At 45.2% G+C, this 21452-nt stretch overlaps 1 protein-coding gene across 4 annotated transcripts; it reads left to right on the plus strand.

Annotated features, from left to right (window-relative positions):
* The first annotated feature begins 2334 nt into the window (after nucleotides 1–2334).
* On the plus strand, nucleotides 2335–17058 carry wt1a (WT1 transcription factor a). 4 transcript variants are annotated; one of them, XM_031565334.2, is made up of 9 exons: nucleotides 2335–3383; nucleotides 6411–6533; nucleotides 8144–8246; nucleotides 10476–10556; nucleotides 12738–12837; nucleotides 14833–14980; nucleotides 15088–15177; nucleotides 15681–15764; nucleotides 16058–17058. In XM_031565334.2, exons 1-9 carry the CDS (start codon nucleotides 2960–2962, stop codon nucleotides 16177–16179), a joined length of 1275 nt encoding a protein of 424 aa, XP_031421194.1. In that variant the 5' UTR covers nucleotides 2335–2959; the 3' UTR covers nucleotides 16180–17058. The 4 variants fall into 4 exon arrangements, with proteins under 4 accessions (XP_031421194.1, XP_012694609.2, XP_031421193.1 ...); XM_012839155.3 differs by having other exon boundaries at nucleotides 2336–3383; nucleotides 10473–10556; XM_031565333.2 differs by having other exon boundaries at nucleotides 2341–3383; nucleotides 15681–15773.
* The last annotated feature ends 4394 nt before the right edge of the window (nucleotides 17059–21452 follow it).

The following is a 21452-nucleotide window of genomic DNA, read 5'->3' on the forward strand; positions in this document are numbered from 1 at the left end:
GGTGAGTGGTGAGTGACAGTGTCACCATCTCTGCCTTCTAATAGTCTAGGTGAATTCCGTCTAAACTTGTCTAAACTGTTTCTTCGCCACATGTGTATGCTGTGATGACACCTTTGAGTCTGTTTTTCAATGCACTCCGCCTGTTCTCGGCAAATTCTAGATTGATGCCAAGGGTTAAAAATAATGATTTTCTTCCCTCCCCTGTGTGTCTCTCTCTCTCTCTCTCTCTCTCTCTCTCTCTGTGTGTGGGTGTGTGTGTGTGTGTTGTCATATACCACCAAAACAGGACACAAATAATAATGTTCAATACATTACAAGATGTCCTCAGCTTATTTTGGTCATAAAATAACAATGTTTTACTGAGATAAATGGTGGCCTTTCGGTTTTAATTGGAATTCAGTGGAACGTGACCCTATTTCGTTGTCCCTTAAATAGTGGTGGAACTTTAGGCTACTCCGTTGATATTGCATGATACCAGCTTATCTGCTGATTTTTCTTCTCTCAAGATGCTGGAGTAACTTTCCCGTCAGAACCGACAGATCCCCTGACGGAGGTGTATTTTCATGTGGTGTCTTGGGTGAGGGGCTGACCCCGTGGTTTGTTTTAACGCATGCTGGGATCACTTGACCGTTAACCGTTTTCACCCCTCCCTCTGTGAGGAGTTCAACAAAAAGTCAACACCTGTGGATGAGTTTCGGGATGACCTCTCCGTTAATAAGCAGATAAGAGACGGGCGTTATTATCTAAGCAGAATTCCCACCGAGACAAAGTACATTAATCTTCGAGATTCTCTTGGCTCCTTAAAGTACGCATTTAGAGGCTCCGCGAAGCGTTTTATTTACTGTTGTCTTTGTGAAATATATTGTCCTGATATACTGGACAAAAAATGTGTGTCAAGGCGAAATGGTGCACCATTTAAAATGTATATTTCGGACTTAATTATGTTAGACAAAACAATCGACGGATTATAGAAGTATATTGACTTAGGGGCAAAAATGAAAACATTGTTGGTTAAGGCAGGCTAAATGTTTTTAGTGTGGTGTCTTTGTGTTTATAAATTCCAGTTAGGCCTATTTTTGGTTCATCACCAAACTAAATAGACTCACAGTTGTTGATCACTGTCAATGATATTTGAAACGGTCACAACCGAAATCCTTTCAACTTTCCTAAAAAAGAAAGAACACAAACTCTACAATTCTTAGTGTGCCACTCTTACATCGATATTGATGAATTTTGAATTTATTTGAACGTCGATTTTGATAGGCATAATAACCATCAAATCGAAAAAGGGAGTAGTGTTTATTCGGCAAAAATTAATTTCACCATATTTTCCACTCAAGGTGTCTTCGCCATAGGCTCCCATACACACACAAGAACCATGTTTAAGAAAAAAATTCAGGCCTTTGAGGCAGAACATTTACATATTGTTATAGCCTTTATAATTAATGTTAATGATAATAATAATAGTAATAATAATAATAATAATGTTTAGCTATAATGTTTTGATTCAGAATCCCAGTTTTTGCTTTTTCTAGAGAACTGTGTTTAATATTGTAACATACATGTATATTAAAACCTCTTTGGGAAATTAGCATGCCTCGTTAACAATTTTAGTAATGTATAGGAGCAAGAGGTCTTTGTGATTTCACCTCCACTATTCATTTAATTCGAGTTATTGAATATATATTATCTTCCAACCCCCTCGGTGTTGTTTGTCAAAAGGCAGACCTCTTCCAACAGATAGCGAAATGCAGAAGATCGGAACGGTAGGGCGCAGATGGAGCTGTATGACGATGAGGCTCGATAGAACACGGGCTCCCAAACACAGCCACCAAGACGTTGACCAGATCATACCATCATATCATTATCATATCAGTTCAAATATGCTTTCGAAATTAAATGAAGAACGAATGAATGAGTTAATTAAAAAAAGTCAAACTATTTAATTAAGTAACGATTTTTCAAGATAACCATTTCACCTAAAAAACACATTATTTGGATACATTTATGAAGGTTAAACTTCAACGTTTAGTTAGGACTTCCCAGACTAACAATATTAAATAGAAATATCTTAATCACTAAAGAACTGAAGCAAAACATCTCTGCTATAAGCAAGCTGCTTTGTAAATAATAGTTACATTTCCTATAGAAAAGCAGTCCTGTGAAGGTAAACCAAACGTTTTTTTGCCTTTTAAGAATGACTAAAATGTATTTGAATAAAAATCAGCAACATAAACACATCCACGTTAACGACTATACTGAATAATACGTTGTGTGTGTGCAAGCTTGTGTGTGTGTGTGTGTGTGTGTGTAAAAGAGAAAGAGAGAGTAAATAAATGAAGAGTGGGCTCTCATCCGTCTCACCCGCTGGCCCCCTGGCTCCTCCTCCCCTCCCTCCGCTGCTCTCCTCAGTGGGGTTGGTATCGGCGCCTCTCCTGCTCCCCAAAAGAAAACAGACACACTTACTCTCCAGGACTGACTCCTCTCCTCTCCTCCTCTTCCACTCCCACTCCCACTTTTTCACTCTCGCTCTCTCTCTCTCATTCACTCCTGGGCCGACCAGAGCAGAGTGGAGTAGAGCTAGAACAGACCACAGACCAGCGCCGCTCTGCCTCAACGGGATCGTCTCTCTCTCTCGACTGTCGTCCCCTGCTTCGCCAGTCACGGGTCGGTCCGGTCCGCCTCACCCATGCGTCTGCTGCAAACGGCTTCTCTCTTCCCTGCCCTCTCGCGGTCCATGCTGGCCGCCATGAGACACTGTCGGACTTGACTCTGATCTCGACTCTCATCCGAAGCCTCTCTCGCTCACTGCTGCTGGATAGTTGCCATCGTTTCAGCCCCCCCTACTTGCTTAAGACACTTCTTTCCTTTGTGGTACGTGAAGAGCTTCACCCCCGTCACACCCAGGTGATTGACAGGTTGCAGTGAGGTGTTCTGACATCTGGACGGGCTCTTTGGAATGGCGACCATGGGATCAGACGTGCGTGACCTCAACACCCTGCTGCCACCACCTCCAGCGTTGTCCGCGGGCAACGGGACCGGCTGTGGCCCCTTACCGGTCAGCGGTGCTCCTCAGTGGGCCCCGGTGCTGGACTTCCACCCGGCGGCAGGAGGCCCCTACAGCTCCCTGCCCTCACACTCCTTCATTAAGGAGGAGCCCAGCTGGAGTGCAGCCGCGGACCCACACGAGGACCCATACTGTGGGATTAGTGCCTTCACCGTGCACTTCTCCGGACAGTTCACCGGCACCGGGGCCTGCCGGTACGGGGCCTTCGGAGCCCCGCCACCCCCAAGCCAACCCACGGCCACTCAGCCCAGGATGTTCGGCAACGGGTCTTACCTGTCCAACTGCATGGATGCCCAGCCTGCCTCCAGGAACCAGGGTAAGAGTCAAACTCTCGCACACACACACACACACACACACACACACACACACACACACACACACACACCCTCATACAGTCTTTGTGACTTTTCAAATGTTTCAAATCGGGCTCTGGGAGCATAGGTGGATTGAAACACGGTGTCAAGAACTTGTGTGTGTGTGTGTTTGTGTGTGAGGTTGGAAGAATGATGATCTTTTTCTGTCATGGTCATTTAAGTCAGGGTACCATTCCAAATATGACAAAGGTTAATCTCTTTCTCATCTCGTAGTGGTCATGCTAATCAAGCATTAGCTAGCATAACCTGTCTGATTGCCCCTCAAGGGTAGAGGGTATGTTTTCCTTGCCGGCTTGCTTTTTTGCCTTTTGAATTATTGTCAGTTTCAGATTTTGCTGTTGAATGAGGAAACAACTCATATTGGCTGACTATTGCTCTCATTATCTACGTCTTAATTACCCTTACTGATATTTAGATTTTTTTAACTCCATTATGAGTTCTATAGGTATGCACATACAACATTTATGCCAGGTAATAAAAGTTATTTGGCGCAGGAACAGCTTTTTTAATGCTTTTTATTTTATATACCCATAAAACAGATTTATAAACAGAGATGTGATATTAGGTAACTGGGTAGTGCAAATATTAATGCAAGGCAATTCGCCTTTTTTCTTTTTTTTTTTTTTTTTTTTTACAATTTATAGACTTAAATAGATTATCATCATTTATGCCATTCAGATGTGTTAGGTAAGATTTTTCTGTGATGTGGATTTTGAATGGAAAGCAGAAGTGATATTGTCTTATATTCATACTGACCTGTGTATGGGTCTGTACCTATGTAAGTAGCCGAATGTCAGTTTTGTACTATTCACATACTCAAATCAAAGCCTCTTATTCATACTAAAATGGCTCCAATTTCTATATTAAAATAAAACACGCCAAATATCAAACTTGATAGTCTACAATGATAATATAGTATATAAACCAATATAATACACCAGTATGAAATTTCCAAATGGAAATGGCTTACTATGATGAGGTAAACACAATGTTGGCGCTAAGTGTGATCCACATCTTAACAGACATGGTCACCTTTGAGAAAGACGTGTGTAATATGCAACATAATACTGGCTGCTTAATGAATTTATCTGGAGCATTGAGAGGAAGAGCGCATCAAGAAGGCATCTTTTGAATGATCAAGTTTCTTTTCTTTTCTCTCTATTAACAGTGTTTCCAGAATGTAATTGCTTTTAATTCATACACACATATTTCCCAAGGTCTTCAAAAGAATATTACATTATTTTAAATTCTTCTTTAACTTTTACTAAAATCAAATATATTACTGAAAAGGATTTTAATTCTTATTCTTATATTATTGTCAGTCTGTACAGGGTTATTATAGTGACAAGAGGATTGGTAAAACATTATTTATTCATATTTATAGACCATTTGATTATTATCTGATAAACATATGCACACTTTCACAAATAGGGGCAAAGTCTAAGGCAACAGTGATTAAGAATAAATTGTCTATAAATAAAATTAAAAAAAACAGGTTGTTACTGAATCATTACTATTTTATAACATTTCAGTTACCATATTAGAGTAAACGACACAGTTCCTCTAAGTATTTCTTGTTTGGCATAAAATAATCTAATATAAAGTTATGCTTGAGTCAATGAGAATGAATTGCTAATTAATACTTTACTTTTGAATTTATAAATGCTTCCCAAACAAGCAATCCCAGTAGTAATTTACGCTTTTTAAACCCATAATCGCAATAATAGTCATATGCAACAGCTACTACTAAGCAACAGCCTTCAGAAAAGCAAAGTGGAAATTAATATGTAATCAGCTTTTCCATCTGCACAGTTGGAGTACTCTACTGGTATATAATGGCATTGTTCGCAGATATTCCTCATAGTTTAATTGCTGTGTTTGTGGAAAAAAAGGATGTGTTTTCGAAGTGACTTTGTTTTCATGGCACATATAGGGCAATCACTTTTGCAGAGTTGTTTACCATTGCATTCTCACTGGATTGCCACCCCACACGTGGGTATGGTGTAGCGGGCACTAAAACTCTGCCCATCTGCACCATCACAGCGGGCACCCTCTGCGCCCCTTACCCAACGGCATGCCATCGTGGCGCGGCTCACCGAGCAGACCTCCATATGCCTGACCGCTCCAAACCTGGCTTCACATCTCCTCTCCATGCACATCCGACTCCTCTCAGTCTTAAGCTGAAGACAAATGGGTGCCTTTAATGAGTTTTTTTCCCCCCTCTGCGATGGTGAAAGTGAGTGGTGCTGGGTAATTAATGGTGTCCGTGTGAGGAGCGGGTGATTTACGAGTCGCCGGTGGACCCGGGGTCAGCGAGAGACATGACTCACCCCCTAAACCTGGTGTCGGCCCTTCAGTGTCCTGCCAGGGTTTGTTTTCACACAGGGTGCGTTCTTTCTCACCCCCTGTGGGTCTTCACCGAGGCAGGGGAGCAACTTGGGGGAAGGGGGGTGGGTGGGACAGGGGTGGAGTGTTTTTTGGGGGGATGGGTGGGTTGTGTGTACCCATTAACCACAAAAGTGTCTCGCGACGCTGTCAACACCTTGATGGATGCGCTTGGAATTTTCAGTGACCCTTTACATCACAGCACATGCTTATGAGCTCATTGTTTTTGTAAATATATCATATGAGTTCATATAGTTGTTATACCTACCATAATTATCTATGTGTATTGTTTTAGTTCCAAGGTTAAAGTTGAGCATTATGGTAATGTAGCCAGAATATTGCAGAATTCTTTAAAAAAAATGTACTTAGTGACCTGCAAGATTCTGAACACAAAGTTCATAAGTATTTAGTAATCTATTTACTTCTAAATTAGGATAGCGAGATGTAAATATAAATATTGACGAATGTAAAATTCATCTTCGATTTGCAGTGTGAATTATGTTCTTACTGTATGATTTTCTTAGTTCTTCTTGTACGTAAGGTGTTTGAGACGTCAACTGATACATTGACTGTTCTTCTCACAGGTTACAGTGCAGTAGCTTTCGATGGCGCCAGCAACTACGGACACACTCCATCTCACCACCCATCGCAGTTTGCCAACCACTCCTTCAAGCACGAGGACTCTATCGCTCAGCCAACCAACATGGGTAAACTGCATTTTAATTACGGTCTATGTGTATGTGTATTTATGTGGGTTTTCTATGTATTCATTTTCACGAGTTTTTGGTTAACATTGTCACGTGTATGTTTAGTTACATTTAGTCATTTGGCAGATACTTTCATCCACAACAACTTGCACTGAAGTGTCATAGTCCTCAAATGATTAATGACTCGTGTGTGTGTATTTATGTATGTGTTATTGTGAGTGTGCGCGCGCGCGCGCGGGTGTGTGTGTGTGTGGGTGTGGGTGTGGGTGTGTATGTGTATGTGTGTGTGTGTGCGCATGTGTGTGTCTGTGTGTGTATGTGGGTGTGTGTTCTCTGTGCGGTTGTATGAGTGTGTCTGTGTGTGTCTTTGAGGGAACGTCAGCATATGCATGCAGTTTACTCTAAAAAAGTCACAATGAGGTGAGCTTCATCTCTGGATGATGTACTGCTGGCAGCCCCCTATTTCATTAGACATTCTCCTGTCCTCCATGTCTCTGACTCAACCACTAGTAAACAGCACACTATCTTTGGAAGTGACCATTGGAGAACAGGGAGAGAATTAGAGGCCTTTTGGAATGTTCTAGAACTGCCAGGGGACCAATTCACAATATTGTGGAGGCTGAGGCCCAGACCCTTCATTTGCACGTTGCAACAGAGGGAGAAACGTAGACGGGGAGCGAGGCGGTTTGCTTAACAGCTTCAAAGACGAGCCCGCTGTTTTCATAACTGCACTGTGTTCGCGGCTACATTTCACAGGTTGCTGTCTCCAAAGACACACACACACACACACACAAACACACCCACACACACACCCACACATACACACACACACACACACACACACACACACACACACAGAAAAACCCTCACCCCCATCTCTCAGTGCTTACTGCTATGCTCGAACCCAAGACTTGACACCCAGCCATGTTGTTTTTTTTTGCTACGCATTTAGAAAAAAGGGGGGTGGGGTTGGTGGGGGTTGATACATGATGATTACCCCATGGTCACCTTATAATAGGATAACACACATCTATTATGATTTTGAAAATGAGAATACATTTGAAATTAAATGGCACTAAAGGGTAATTACGGGAAAAGGGTTGAAACATGAGGAAAGGGGTCAGTGCTATCTGTATAGCTTTCGTATTAAAAAGGCATTTATAAAAGTGGTTGTCTGCTGGCTTGCCGAATAGCTCTAGTGCAAGCTGGACTGTTTGGGAACCCCCTGGAATCAAGAGTGCCATGTGATTGCCTTGCGTGTTTGGATAATAGTTATAAATACCTTCATTATCGGTGCAAAACACAGCTGTGAGTTAATCATCATTTAAGTCACCCATAGTGCTACAGTGTGTTAGCGCCTGTAACACAGAGTGCTAGACACACATAGCTTAAGTGGTTTTGATAGACTGTGATACTTCCACATACCTGCTTCGCCACACAGCCATCAGCTAAATACACAGAACTGTACTGTTTGATAATATTAAAATGTCATAGACTCCTTTGTTTCAAACGTAATCATCTAATTCATCTCTCTCTCTCTCTCTCTCTCTCTTTCTCTCTCTTTCTCTCTCTTTCTCTCTCTTTGTGTGTGTGTTTGTGTCCGTGTGCAGGTGAACAGCAGTATCCTGTACCTCCCCCAGTCTATGGTTGTCACACGCCCTCAGACAGTTGTGGGGGCAGTCAAGCACTGCTCTTACGGAACCCTTACAACAGGTAGGCGCCTCGAACACACATGCACTCTTTACTCCAACATAGACCCTCCATGTCTCTGCTGCCATACATATCCAAAATGCCATCTGATGAGGTATTGGATTCCCGCTGGCTTTTGCATGCAGGCTTAAGAGAGGCTCTACTGATAGAGCCATAGATAGAGATGTCATGCAGTGTTCTGTGTTTAAAGATGGAAAGGAAACTAAGACTGCACATATCAATTGTTATGAACCCTTATCAGATGCACAGGATGTTCAGCTCCACTCCTGCACAGCAGCCGGGCCGAGACAATGATCAATGTGTGAATGTGTTCTTTCAAAGAGCCTTGCCCTCCCAAAAGTTATGGTTCCGTGGTGCACACCCCTATTCCTCCAGAACACAGGAAAAGGGATAGGCCAGTTTGGCTGTATGCACTCTCCATAGAAACAGCCAGTGCAATCTCACCAACTCAGACATTTGCAAGTTTGCAATGTTGAAGTTACCCGTCTTTTTTTTGTTCCAACACACTTGTACGCACAAGCAAGCTGGACTTCCCCACCGCACTCATAAACTGCTGAGCGCTGTGTTGTAAACGGCCATAATTATAATTGATAGTCCCAAGTACGGCGTGGTCCAGCTGTATCCATTACAGTCCTGTCTTATCAGAGGTCAAGGGGCCACACAGCAGAATGCAACTGGCCAAAATAAACTCTTGTAATCCACTACCAGTTTCCACTCTGTTTTACCAGTTTGGAATTCCTCATTCAGATAAAATGGCTGGACGGAGGAGGAGGAGGAGGAGGAGGAGGAGGAGGAAGAAAGTCCCATCCGGCAAACTTCACAGAGCTGTTTACTCGCTCGTATGCCTGAGATGACTCAAAATGAGCTCACATGCCTCGCATGCCTCTGGCGTGTTGTGCTTTCTTTTCTCACTTTGGGGAGAACACACTGATTCAAAATAACTGAGTTCACGTTGATAAGGGGTAGCAAGAGAGAGGAGAGAGGGGGGCGGGAGCTTGGTAACACTCAGCCCATATGGAGCAGCAGTCAATTTTCCAGTCCCTCTATTCTTTTTCTTTTTTGCTTCTTCGAATGTCATAAACAGCCCTGATAATCTGCTGCGAAGCGCAGGGGCTGGGAATGCTCAAATCAAAAAAGCTCCGGGACCGTTCTCTAATCGGACGCCTGGTACCAACAGCACTGTATTTACAGAGGCCAGAGGCAGCGCTGCCGTTTTTAGCCAGACAGGGCTGGATGGAATAAAAACATGTCCACTTATCAAACTTCCAGCTCAACACGGGTTACTGCTCCACTCCAAACTATGAAGGCAGATATCCAAAAGCTAAGCCAAACAAAATCATCGCCAAATACCCATCCCAGAACTGTCAACCATCTTTAAAAAAAAATACATTAAAAAAATCAGGGAATAGTGAGCAACTACCGTACAGTATACCTTACAGTAAACAGAAGCATCTTGGCCAGATGACTCTGCACCTTTCAGGCTTAATCCCTGGGGTGAATGCACACATATAAATCAGACCTCTAATGTTTCTTTTCGCGTACACATTGTCAAAAGGCACAGGGATTATCTGCACCTGCACACTGTTACTTGGTTCAGCATGAGCCCACCAGTGTTTTGCTCTAAGTCCAGCTCTGGTAGCGCTCTAGAGGGGGGGGGGGGGCGGAGAGAGAGAGCCTGAAGAGAACTGCTGGCCGTTAGCTCAGGTCAGGTCAGCCCAGCTCTGCTCTCTTCCTCTGCTCTGCTCCGCTCTGCTCTGTGTTGTACCAGGCACCACAGCTGCCCAGCTCCCTGTCCGCTGGCGTTGTGATGAAACGCTGGGGTGTCAGGGGCGCAGAGTATAAATCTCAGCTATGTGTTTGGGGTAAGCACCTGGCAGGTTAAAGAATGGACAGCCCCGGAGTCTGCAGTTGTTTTTTTTATTTTTTAATAATAATGTATGGGCACTCGCATATGAGGGACGCTTCCCTCCCTGTTTGATGAACTAATGGCCACGGTGTTGGGGTTGGGCGGCTTCTCTATGCATGACACATTCATTAGCCGTTACCCAGGACGCATCAGTCAAAATGGGGAAGGAGGCATTTTTCAAGCATAGCTCTGACTCCTGTGGAGTTTTACCTTTCTTTTCTTCTCTTCTCTTTGTACTGTTTTTTAATGGAGTTTGCCAGTGTTGGAGGGTAATTAATACATTTTTTTCTTGAAGTAATCTTTCTATTTGTTTGAATCCCCAGCAGCGATAATTTATACCAAATGGCATCTCCGCTGGAATGCATGGCATGGAACCCTGTTAACACGCTGGCTTCTTCCATTAAGAGGTATGTCAACGTGACCCACTCCTGTCATCTGAGAAATTCCTCTTTGATCTGGATTAGCACCCATTCATCTTTGCAATGGCCACAGAATAGTGTTGGGCCGGACAGCTCCACTTCATTAAATCACACATTTGACCAGTCACTCACATGGTAAAATGCATGATGGAGTGGAGATATATTGGCATAAAAAGTCACCATAAATGCAGTAAAAGACATGCATTGTACAACTTTTGTCCAGATTTATTGCAATTAACACGCCGAATTCAATTCAGTTCATAGAAGTAAAAATAGGATTTATTAAATCCTTTAAGTCAAAAACTAGCTGTCGGAAATGTCCTTGACCAAGTTTGAAGCATTAACTGGGAAAGCGTGTCTTCTTTGTTTTGGTTGCATAATACAACTCCAAAACGTCTAAATTTAAGCTTTAGGCCTGTCGCCCCGACTCATCAGCCCCCATGCCTCCATGTTCACGCCAGGGGTCATGTGCAGTCTGTCTGGTGTGTGTGTGTGTGTGTGTGTGTGTGTGTGTGTGTGTGTGTGTGTGTGTGTGTGTGTGTGTGTGTGTGTGTGTGTGTGTGCTCCTCTATTTTGTCTGCCGGGGGAAATGTATCCTGTCATATATTTCCCAGTGTGTCAACCTTGACCAGAACAGGAGACGGGAGCGAAGGAAAAGGGGGTGTCTTTTGGGCCGGGAGCTGGTGGAAGTAGCCTGGCTTATACAATGGGACGACCCGACTCCTGGGAGCTGGGCCCGGCATCCCGTTTTGTGCGCCGCGCCGCGTCTGCGTGCGTGGAGCTCCGGGGAGGCTGTGACCCCTGTGCTGCACCAGCCTCCCCTTCCCGCCCCCTCCATTAAAAAAAAAAACAGGCTGAGATAGAAAATCGGGGGGCGAAAGGATGATTAATCCGCTGCTAAATGCGAGCGCGGGAGCGACGAGAGGCCAGCCTGTGGAAAAAATAAGACGCACAAGGCCCATCTCTCGGGGAGAAGGCAGCCAGAGCGAGAGCCAGAGCGCTCCTCTGGTTCTCCTCCAGCCAAGTGCCGGCAGCCCCTCCTTCCCTTCGCTTTAGCCATAGCCCCTCTCCCCATCGCCACGAGCGAGTGAATGAAGGAACTGTAGGGAGATTTATCACAGGATGCCGTCTGCACTGTCCCCCAGTCTGGCTGTCTTGTAGAGTACGGCAGAGAGACAAAGAAGCCTTTATGCCCCGCTGACAAAGTTGTTTTATTTTAAAAAAAAATTCAATCTATGATCGAAAGGGGACCCAAATCCTGCCCCTCCTGTCACCCTAACTGTTGAGTAAATCTCTGGAAATGTTTGCAATGGTCAACAGAAATGTTGTCAAACTAAATTAATGATTTTTTTTGTCGACATAGATATTATACAACAGGAATTCATTCCACGAAAAACTATGAAACAAAACACATCAAACCTGCAACAATATTAGCCTATTTCTCCCTTCATTTTTAAATGGCGGCGATGATGAAAACCTTTCACCGGCCTTGTACAGACACGAGACCAGCACTCTGTGCCGTACCGTAGACTCTGAGCTGAACAGAGGCGGACCTGAACGGTGCTGTCCGTCTGCATTAGGCTGCTCCCCCGAGCCGACTCCCGCGCAGCCGCGACCTCGGCGGAGAGTAAGGGCGCATGGCATGCGAGGATGGGGGAGGAACGCACCCTAATCTAGGGTCACTGTTAGGGGACTACGAGGTTAGCACTCAGACTCGTGGATAAATCTGAGGGCGGCACACAGTCCCCCATTCATCTTTTCCGCGGGCCCCTACCTGGGATTTCGGAGCTGAATATATGGCACTAAAGAGCAGAGAGCAATTTGCCCCACTGTCAAACTGAATTACAGGGTTTCTTTCCCCCTTTACTGAGGGATTTAGCTTGTACAGCATGCGTCATCTAAATTTAATTCAACTATTCAGTTGCCGGGAGGGAAGCCAATTGAGTTGGGTTGAGTGTTGATACTCAACACAACTGAATTGATACTTTAATATTGCACTGATATAACACAAGAAATCCACGAACACCATGCTGAGCTCTGTCGCATGTTATCTCTGTTTTACTTTCAACTGCATTCCTCATTAAACAGAATTTTTTGGATGATAAAATTGAGTTTCATCAAGTTCCTCACTGCATATCCTAAAACTGAACTGTCCTGTTGTCTCCACAGCCATGCAGCGGGCTACGAGAGCGACCCGAACTCGCCCATGGTGTACAGCTGCAGCACGCAGTACCGCTTCCACACGCACGGCGTCTTCAGGGGCCTCCAGGTCAGTCGTCGCTCTGTGGGGGTAGAGGTTGGGTGGAGGCGGAGGCGGAGGGGGAGCTGGAGGCGGGGGTGGGGGAGGGGTGGTGGGAGGGGGTAGCCGCCCCAGAGAGAGTTCATGCTGGGGCCGGCGTTTGCCTGCACACTCCAGCACTGCTACTGCAAGCTCAGGGCCAAGGTCAGGACAAGAGTGCCAACGGGCGAGTGGTTCGTGGGTCTCGGCGGACGTTAATGGTGTCTTTGCTCAACACTAGAATGCTAGGGCGTGCTCCACAAACACGGAGGGTGAGGACGTGAGTGTGAGATAGGGCAATGGAGAAAGGGAAGAAAAGAAAAGAAAGAAAGAGTGAGAGAAAGAAAGAGAAAAAGTAAGAAAGATTGAGAGAGAGAGAGAGAGAGAGAAAGCAAGAGAGAGAGAGAGAGAAAGAAAGATGGCTGATGCAATGAAAATTGTTCTGTGAGAGGAAGCAGGGCTTTGCCAGAGCGCTTGAAACATTTAAAAGGCATTTTGGGATGAAAAGGGAAGAGGAATCACTTTCAAGAACTCCATTAGCAATAAAGATACAGTTTCCATACGCTGGCCTGCTCTAATAAATCATTAGCTCCTAATTAATGTCTGCCAGAGGCTTGAAAGCACTGCGAGCAGAGATAGTCCAGAGCTGCTCAGCTCATTCAGAAAAGGATGTTTCCCCTCAACGTCTCCAGGTTTCGATCCCTTCATTGTTCCAACAACTAAATAACACACATCACATGATAAATATGTTGGGGTCAATACGAGAAGCCACTGAAAGCCTCTGATCCGTCCCCATGTTTCGACTTGAATTGAGAGGGCTCAGAGCCTGGATGATTTGAGTAGAGGTGGACAGTTTGCCCTGGCTGTGGGATGTAATCCCCCCCATGGGATAGATAAGGTGGGACAGAACAGCCGTAAAACACTTTAAGTAATTTACTTATCAATAGCACTTAACATACATTAATTACCGTGGCGGTGTCCAGAAACGCCATTATGCTAAGCACGGGCTAATGAGGAGCAGATGGGACTGGGGGTCTGGGAGAGGAGTGGGTGGGTGGGGTAGGGTTGAGTTGGGTGGGGTGGGGTGAGGGGTGAGGTGGGGGTGGCTGGGGTAGATTGGAGCTGATCTCTAATAGGGTCTGTGCAGTGCCTGTGACTAACGGCCAACATTTACATAGTAAATCAGAGGCCAGGCTTAATCTCCGTGATCACAGCTAATTCCGATATAATTAGTCCCCCCACCCTCCAAATGATAATCTATTAAACGCACACTTATGGAGAATTGGGTTGTTCATTTGTCCTTTGCGGAAAGACCCTGTGTTCAGTTCAGGAACCCTTTTATGTGCAATCTGTTCTCTGTGACATCTCCTTGTGCACCAGCTGGATCGGCTCCGGGCCTGATCCGGGCCTGATCTGGGCCGTGTCTGTCCCATGGTCAGGTGCTACCTGGAGGACTTGTGTTGGCGCTAAAAGACTGTAACCTTTACCATGCCAGCATTAGGGTTAGGGTGTTAGGGTTAGGGAGTGTTTTGTTTTAACATGGTGACTTGAAAGACCGCCTCAAACAAGAATGTACACTTCTGCATCTAAAACACTGGAAGTCAAAGGTTCTCCAGGTGTAAAAGGCATTTGTAGTAACTCTGACTGTCAAGTAACTCTGGTTCAGTTGATCTATCTAAAAGCTTATCTGAGCTAACTGTGAAAATGATCTGGCTGTTACATGGGTCATATGTCAGTTCTCATCTGGAATCAGGCAGCAGCTCTGGAGCTACTGTACAGGTGGGACTTGGGTGCCAAGAAGTGTGTCATTCAAAAAGGTGTCAAGCATGTTGCTATGGACTCTTCCAAGCATGATTAAAGATATTAACGGTAAATAAACCCCAGACCGTAGAGACAGCTGGCCATGGCCCTGAGCTGCTGCTTCATTGTAACATTTGAGAGCCGTTCTGACGCGAGTCTGATGAAATGTCTTTGCCTGTCTTTTAGGATGTCCGCAGAGTGCCTGGCATCACCCCAGCCATTGTGCGCTCGTCAGAGACCAATGAGAAGAGGCCGTTCATGTGCGCATACCCCGGCTGCAACAAGCGCTACTTCAAACTCTCTCACCTTCAGATGCACAGCCGCAAGCACACAGGTAAGGCTCGGCAAGAGAACCCCAGTGGGTTAGCAGTAATCTGGAAAGGCCTGCCTCCACACTCGAGAACAGCTAATCCTCACCACTGATCCTACTCTGTCCGTCAGGCGAGAAGCCCTACCAGTGTGACTTCACAGACTGCGGGAGGAAGTTCTCCAGGTCAGACCAGCTGAAGAGACATCAGCGGAGGCACACAGGTTTGTGCCCTCTCTCCCTTTCCATTCATTTCACCTCTCTTAAGAACCTGTCTTTTGCACTCTCCATTTCATTGCCTGCTTCAACCTGCAAGAGAATGTTTGTGCGCCTTACTACCCCCTCCCCTCCTCCCCAAAAAAAACATAAACCACCTCAAGAGAAGGTTCTTTGGGGTAACTTTTAAAGGTTCCACACAGAAGCCTTTAATGGGATGAGAACCCTTAGAGGTACCTTCAAAGGTTTCTTTGTAGAACATTTAAGAAACCCCCCTGGGTTCAGACCAAAGAGCTCTTCTTTTGCAAAGAGTAGCTTCTCAGGTGTGAACAATGCAAACCTGAAAACATACCACCACATTGTTGTCATGGCACTGTTTGCGATGGTGTTAGCACTAGCATGCAGTAGCTGGAAGTGGCTCCACTCTGGCGTCTCCTGGAATGGCTTCCCGCCTGGCATCCACCGTTTTCTGTTTCTCTCTCCATGTATGTATGTATATGTGTTTGTGTAGGAGTTAAACCGTTCCAGTGCGAGACGTGTCAGAGAAAGTTTTCACGGTCTGACCATCTTAAGACCCACACCCGGACTCATACAGGTAAAACAAGTGCGTAAAACTTTTATTTTTCCACATTTTACCTCCCTTCTGTTCCTCTGTCTCTGGCACATGAATAAAAAACGATTTGTAGAAAGTAGTAGTTAAGATTATTTGGGTAGCCCTGTGCTACTTTGGTTTGAAAACACCAAAATGTCTTGACAAAAAGTAAAGTATACAATTTATCAATATCAATTCATATTTGTCACCATTTCTCCTCTGAATGTTCCCTAAATATTGCATAATGAACCTTTTATAGTGAAATATTCCTTCTCTCTGCCTCTCCTCCGGGTCAGGTGAGAAACCTTTCAACTGTAGGTGGCCTAATTGCCAGAAGAAGTTTGCCCGGTCTGATGAGCTCGTCCGACACCACAACATGCACCAGAGGAACCTGACCAAGCTGCAGCTGGCCATCTGAGGCTCGTCTCTGACCTCACACCTATTGTACCCTCCAACTGAGCTGCCGGGAAACCTGGCAACACAGAGCCACCTCCTCTATCTCCACAGGACCAAAGCAGGAGAGTCACCCAGCTCCTCACCTGCATGTACAGCGCCCCCTACCGGAGCTCATGCGCAAGCTCAGAAGCTCCCAGCATTATAGCATCAGACAAGAGGGCGGCCATTTTGAATGAGGAAACTCCATTAGCGTCCTTGAGTTGCTGTAACTCTTGAGATGTGAGTTTTTAGTTCTTGTCGTTAGCAATGTTCAGTGTAATTTATTATTTTTATGAATGAAAGTGTTTTATTCAGAAGGAATTTCTCACTCTATTTTAACAAGGTTTCTAGGTGTGTCATTTTTCAGTCCTCTATTTGTTCGGCCTGTCGTTCAGATTTGAAAAGTTCACAGTACAGCTCTTATTCATGTTAGAACCATAAGACTTTCTTCACTGAAGCTCTTCTCTGATGTTTGTAAATATGCTCTGATATTAAATTATGATTTGGTCGCACTGGCTTTGTGATCCAATGGCTGTGGTAGCTGAAGTTGTACATAATAGTGACGTTTCACAGCTAAATGGGAAAACAGACTTCTATTGGCAATGTGATTTTCATATTCAGCTTAGGAGAGGACTTGTAAAAAGTATTTTAAAGGGTCCAGGAAATACCTTGAAAGGTTTCATAACTGTATAATTTAAACATACCTATTATTGTCATTCTCCTTTTTTTCTTAGGTAAGCACGTTTAAATCAGCGCTGCCTGTTTTATTATTACATTTCTGTTCTTGCTTTTGAGGTATATGACAACTGTGTTATTGGTTTTTCTCCACTGAGCTTTGAATTAAAGACTTGTTGAAGTTGAACCGAGTTTTTCGGAAGGGGGGTTGGGTGGGTCTGGTGTATAGGATGACAGTCAGCCAGTGTTAATGCCTAAGCAGATTGCTTGTTGACCACAGAGAAACCTACCTAGGTCCTGACCCCTCTCAATTTCTTCGGACAGCAGTCTCTGAGGGGAAGGTCACACACATACAAACACACACACACACACACACAAGTCAGGATTGTGGTATACTCACTGAAGGCTGTGTAAGAATACGCAGCACTGTAAGGCTGGCTGTTTTCTTTATCTCTGAACACATTCTTCTTCAAATTCCTAAGCCTCCTTGGTGGGAGGGGAAAGTGTGGCGAAGTAGTGAAAAAAGCAAGAGCAAAAAAACATCTTTATCTTTAGTCCGCTTTTTTAATCACAGTCAAATGACTGCACCCTGTTTTTCCCGCCCAAGGAAATATGACTTTTCATTTCCCTCGTCGTTTCTTTTTGAAATAACATCTCAACCAAAATGCTAAATGTTTATAGAGAAAATGAAAATATGACAGAGAGCACCAGTTTCACATGTTGTTCACTATTTGTTAAACAAAACAACATACAAAAAAAGCACTGGTTCCTAAGCGTAAAACTTATCTGATGGCATTTTATCATGATCTGGGGTGGATATAGTGGTGGAAATCTACTTCTTAACAATTTGCTTGGCTCGGGTGCTGTGTAAATCAGCTCCACTCTCCACCCTATTACTCATGTGAAAACCCCCGCTATATGTCAGCGTGACAGTGCTTAATCTCTGTCCCAGATTTCGGCTGCTTGGCCTTTGAAGCGAGGTGGCTGCTTTTTGTAACTCCAGTTCAGTCAACTTTACAATGCTTAGAATAAGGGGGGGGGGGGGGGGGTGTTGGTAAGGTTTATGGTTGAACTCTGATCGGAGAAGGAAAGAATCTGGAGTCTTATTCTCAAAACTGGAAGTGTAATTTGTCTGGGATATTACTGTGATATTACTGTACATAAGATTTATTTCTCTCTTTGCCTATCTTGAGTGTGATACGTGTGTGTGTGTGTGTTTCTGTGTGTTTCTTGCCTCTATCAGTTTCTTTCTTTCTTTTCTTCTGATTTCATTGAGATCTTTGCCTGATTCTCACATGCTGGTGGCTTCTGACAGTGACCAAGTTTATCAGGCCTAAGCCACTGCTGGAGATAGGTAGGCTGATGTGGAGGGGGGTGACGCCCTGTGATCTGCCTACTGCTCCTGATTCCTCAAAGCTTGGACCTGATAGCACTATCAGTGGCCTCAGATCACAGGTCCATATCAGGAGGCCTCCAGAGTTCTTCTGCCAGCCACACGGTGCAGTACCCAGATCAGATACTCATGTAAAAGTTTACTTTGTAAAAGTCTGGGACCACATTATCCAGGGAGAAACGGAACTGGACAGTGGTCATTCCATTAAACTAAGAAGATCACTGCAGTGGCTATGTCTCCTCTGTAATCACAGTTAAAAATGCCCTGCTGACATTTTTTTGAGGATTTTAGAAGGGCACTTCCATACAAAATGATCAAGATGTCATTGCTCTTTCTTTTCCTGTGGTATACTTCAGAAAGGGGTCCCACAGAAGTTATTTAAAGCCCACCTAATTGTGTGTACATGACTGTAAGGGCCCTAATTTCATAGAGCAAAAAGTACTTCAAACGGGCTTCGTGCAGTGAGAATAGGCGGGCTGAGGGTACCTATATTTCCTCATTTTATTGACTCAAAGCAAAAAACAATCAAGCATAAATGGGTTGAGTAATTACAGGATGTGGCAATAAAGTCATTCTTTATCAGCCAATCACAGTGATCCGACCATACCTTTTCAACGTTCACGCAGAGCTCAGTAATCGTTCTACACTAGAGAAAAACAACACATTTCCGGTCTCAAACAGAGAGGTTTACGGAGGAGACAGCGGTTCTTGCTTGGGAGGTCTGCCTGACATGAAATCATTTAGAAGTTTCACAGAAAAAGGTGTTGCTTTGAAGGAACTTATTTATACGTGGAACTCCCACGTCTGTGCGCGTACACACCCCAGCATTGTGCTAACCCGCCCATGTTTGCGCTTGCTCATGTTATGAAATTAGCAAAATGATTTTGCAACATTTTTAAATTAGCTTTAGGTCAAGCCCGTGGCCCATCAATAAAACGAGGGCCCTATATGTTCATATAAGCCTATATCTGTGTGTGTGTATCTGTTTGTGAGGTACTGTGTATGTGGGCATGTGTATGAATGTGTTTCTGCCTGTGTGTGGGTTGGGGTGCGATGTTGATAGCATGTGCCCTATTGGGTTCAAATGTGGCCTTGGCAGCACATGGGCTTTGTAAGGCCGCGCTGGGTGAGTTGATTCTGCTCAGATGAGCTCCGGGCTGCTCGGCTGGTCAAAGCGGCCGGCCGCGTCGCTGACATGTTTACGACCCCGGCCCCTTCATCCGCAGCCCTCCAGCCCAGAGTCCAACTCCACTCCCTCCAGCGATAAGAGAAAGATGACCGGGCGGAGATAAATAAGCCCGGATGGTGGGGAAACCCTAGACGAGGAGAGAAGAGAATGGAGCGAGCGAGTCAGAAAGGAGCACGACCCACGGAAGAGAAAGGGCTTGTTTATCGTAGGGCCAGGTGAGGAGGACGTCGGCCATTAAAGGATTAGGCAAGGGCCCCTTCATTGAGAGCCAGTGGAGAGCGAGAGAGAGGGAAGATGATTTGAGGCAGCAGCCTGTTATAAATCTGCCAGAGTCACACCTCTCTCTTCCCCCCTGTAGTCCACTACAACCCCCCTCCCACCACCACCTCCCAAACACTCGTTCAACCCCTCACCCATCCACTAAAAACACCATCAAGCACAAGCAATAAAAGTGAAACGCAGACACACACAGAGAGGAACTTAACCTTGTGTTGAGGTCACAGTTTCAGAGAGACGTTACACCAGTGGCACCACTCAGCAACACTGCCTAAGGGTCAAAGGCCCACTCTACTGAGCTGAACCGACTGTGCTTGAGCTAAACTGTATAAACAAACATGAATTCAACGCAATACCAAAAACAACATTTTAGTAATTTCATGGCTCGAGGACAGACTATTACTGAAGTGGAGATCTTTAAACACAAACTCCACTTTTATGATTAGTATGTGAGTCATTTTTAACAGGCAACTGGCAATATATGTATGTTTTTAAAACTTATATGTCTGCTCTGAAAACTGCCAATACAAGTATGCTTTCAAAACTTCCAATACATGTATGCTTTTAAAACTGCCAATATATTTATGCTTTTGAATATACGCTTTTAAATTTGAAAACTGCTCTGGCTCAGGACAGGAACGACAGGAGCAAGTGTGCTGTTGTGTGTGTGTGTGTGTGTGTGTGTGACAGAGAAAGAGTGAGTGAGAGAGGAAGGGTGAGACGCATAGAGAGTTAAAGAGAAAGAGTGAGAGAGAGAGAGAGAGAGAGGGAATGGAGAAAAGACAGTTTCTTGGCCTCCTGGGGTAATGGTGTAATGGCAGAAAAAGATGATTCTGTGGGTGTCGGGGCCCTGGTACGGATCGTTCCTCCACCTCTCTCACTGCAGAGGCTGCATTCCATCAGCCTCCTGCCAGAGATGTTGCCCTATACTGTCCTCTCTCTCTCTCTCTCTCTCTCTCTCTCGTTCCCTCTCTCTCTCTCTTTCCCTCTCTCTCTCTCCTAATCGCACTCTTGAGCAATGCTTGTGTCTGTTATCACAGGACTGAGGCTGCTGGATTGCCTCATGCTCTTCCCCCGGGTGGGCCACTGGCACAGCATTCACTGGCACCGCCGGCCTCTAAAGCCACAGCCCCTCAAGGCACAGCCCCTCAAGGCACAGCCTCTAAAGCCACAGCCCCTCAAGGCACAGCCTCTAAAGCCACAGCCCCTCAAGGCACAGCCTCTAAAGCCACAGCCCCTCAAGGCACAGCCTCTAAAGCCACAGCCCCTCAAGGCACAGCCTCTAAAGCCACAGCCCCTCAAGGCACAGCTGAGGCTCGGCGCTGGAGGAGCAGGAGAGCACAGGGATATGGCCCACTGGCACACTCTCCTTTCACCTCAGCTTAACAGCCACTCTGGGGGGTTTTTTCCCTTTCGTTTTATTCTTTCTTATTTTTTCTTTCTTTTACTCAGCTATCATTCCACAGGAATGTCCCAAATGGACGAGCCGAGACCTCTGGCCTGTCCCGCTCACTTTAACCGTGATCCGCACTGATGTCTGACATTCGAGTTTTACAGGTTCCTCCTCAATCTTCCTCTGAGGCGCGGCAATGGCTGGGTGGCTGAATGGTTGGGGTGAAACGGGGGGGGGGATTCCCCCAATAGTGAGGCCCGCTGGCAGGACGAGGGCTGGGGGGGGAGTCAGCTCTTTTACAGCCAGTTAAAATGGGCTGACATAAAAAAG

Source organism: Clupea harengus, chromosome 3 (assembly GCF_900700415.2).
Source record: "Clupea harengus chromosome 3, Ch_v2.0.2, whole genome shotgun sequence".
In the NCBI taxonomy this organism is placed as follows: domain Eukaryota; kingdom Metazoa; phylum Chordata; class Actinopteri; order Clupeiformes; family Clupeidae; genus Clupea; species Clupea harengus.

Bases quoted from the DNA above. Each gene is read 5' to 3' on its own strand.
- wt1a (XM_031565332.2), top strand. From the start codon at position 2,960: ATGGCGACCATGGGATCAGACGTGCGTGACCTCAACACCCTGCTGCCA. The intron at 12,838-14,832 runs GTCAGTCGTCGC...CCTGTCTTTTAG, and splicing joins GCGTCTTCAGGGGCCTCCAG to GATGTCCGCAGAGTGCCTGG. The intron at 15,178-15,680 runs GTTTGTGCCCTC...GTGTTTGTGTAG, and splicing joins ACATCAGCGGAGGCACACAG to GAGTTAAACCGTTCCAGTGC.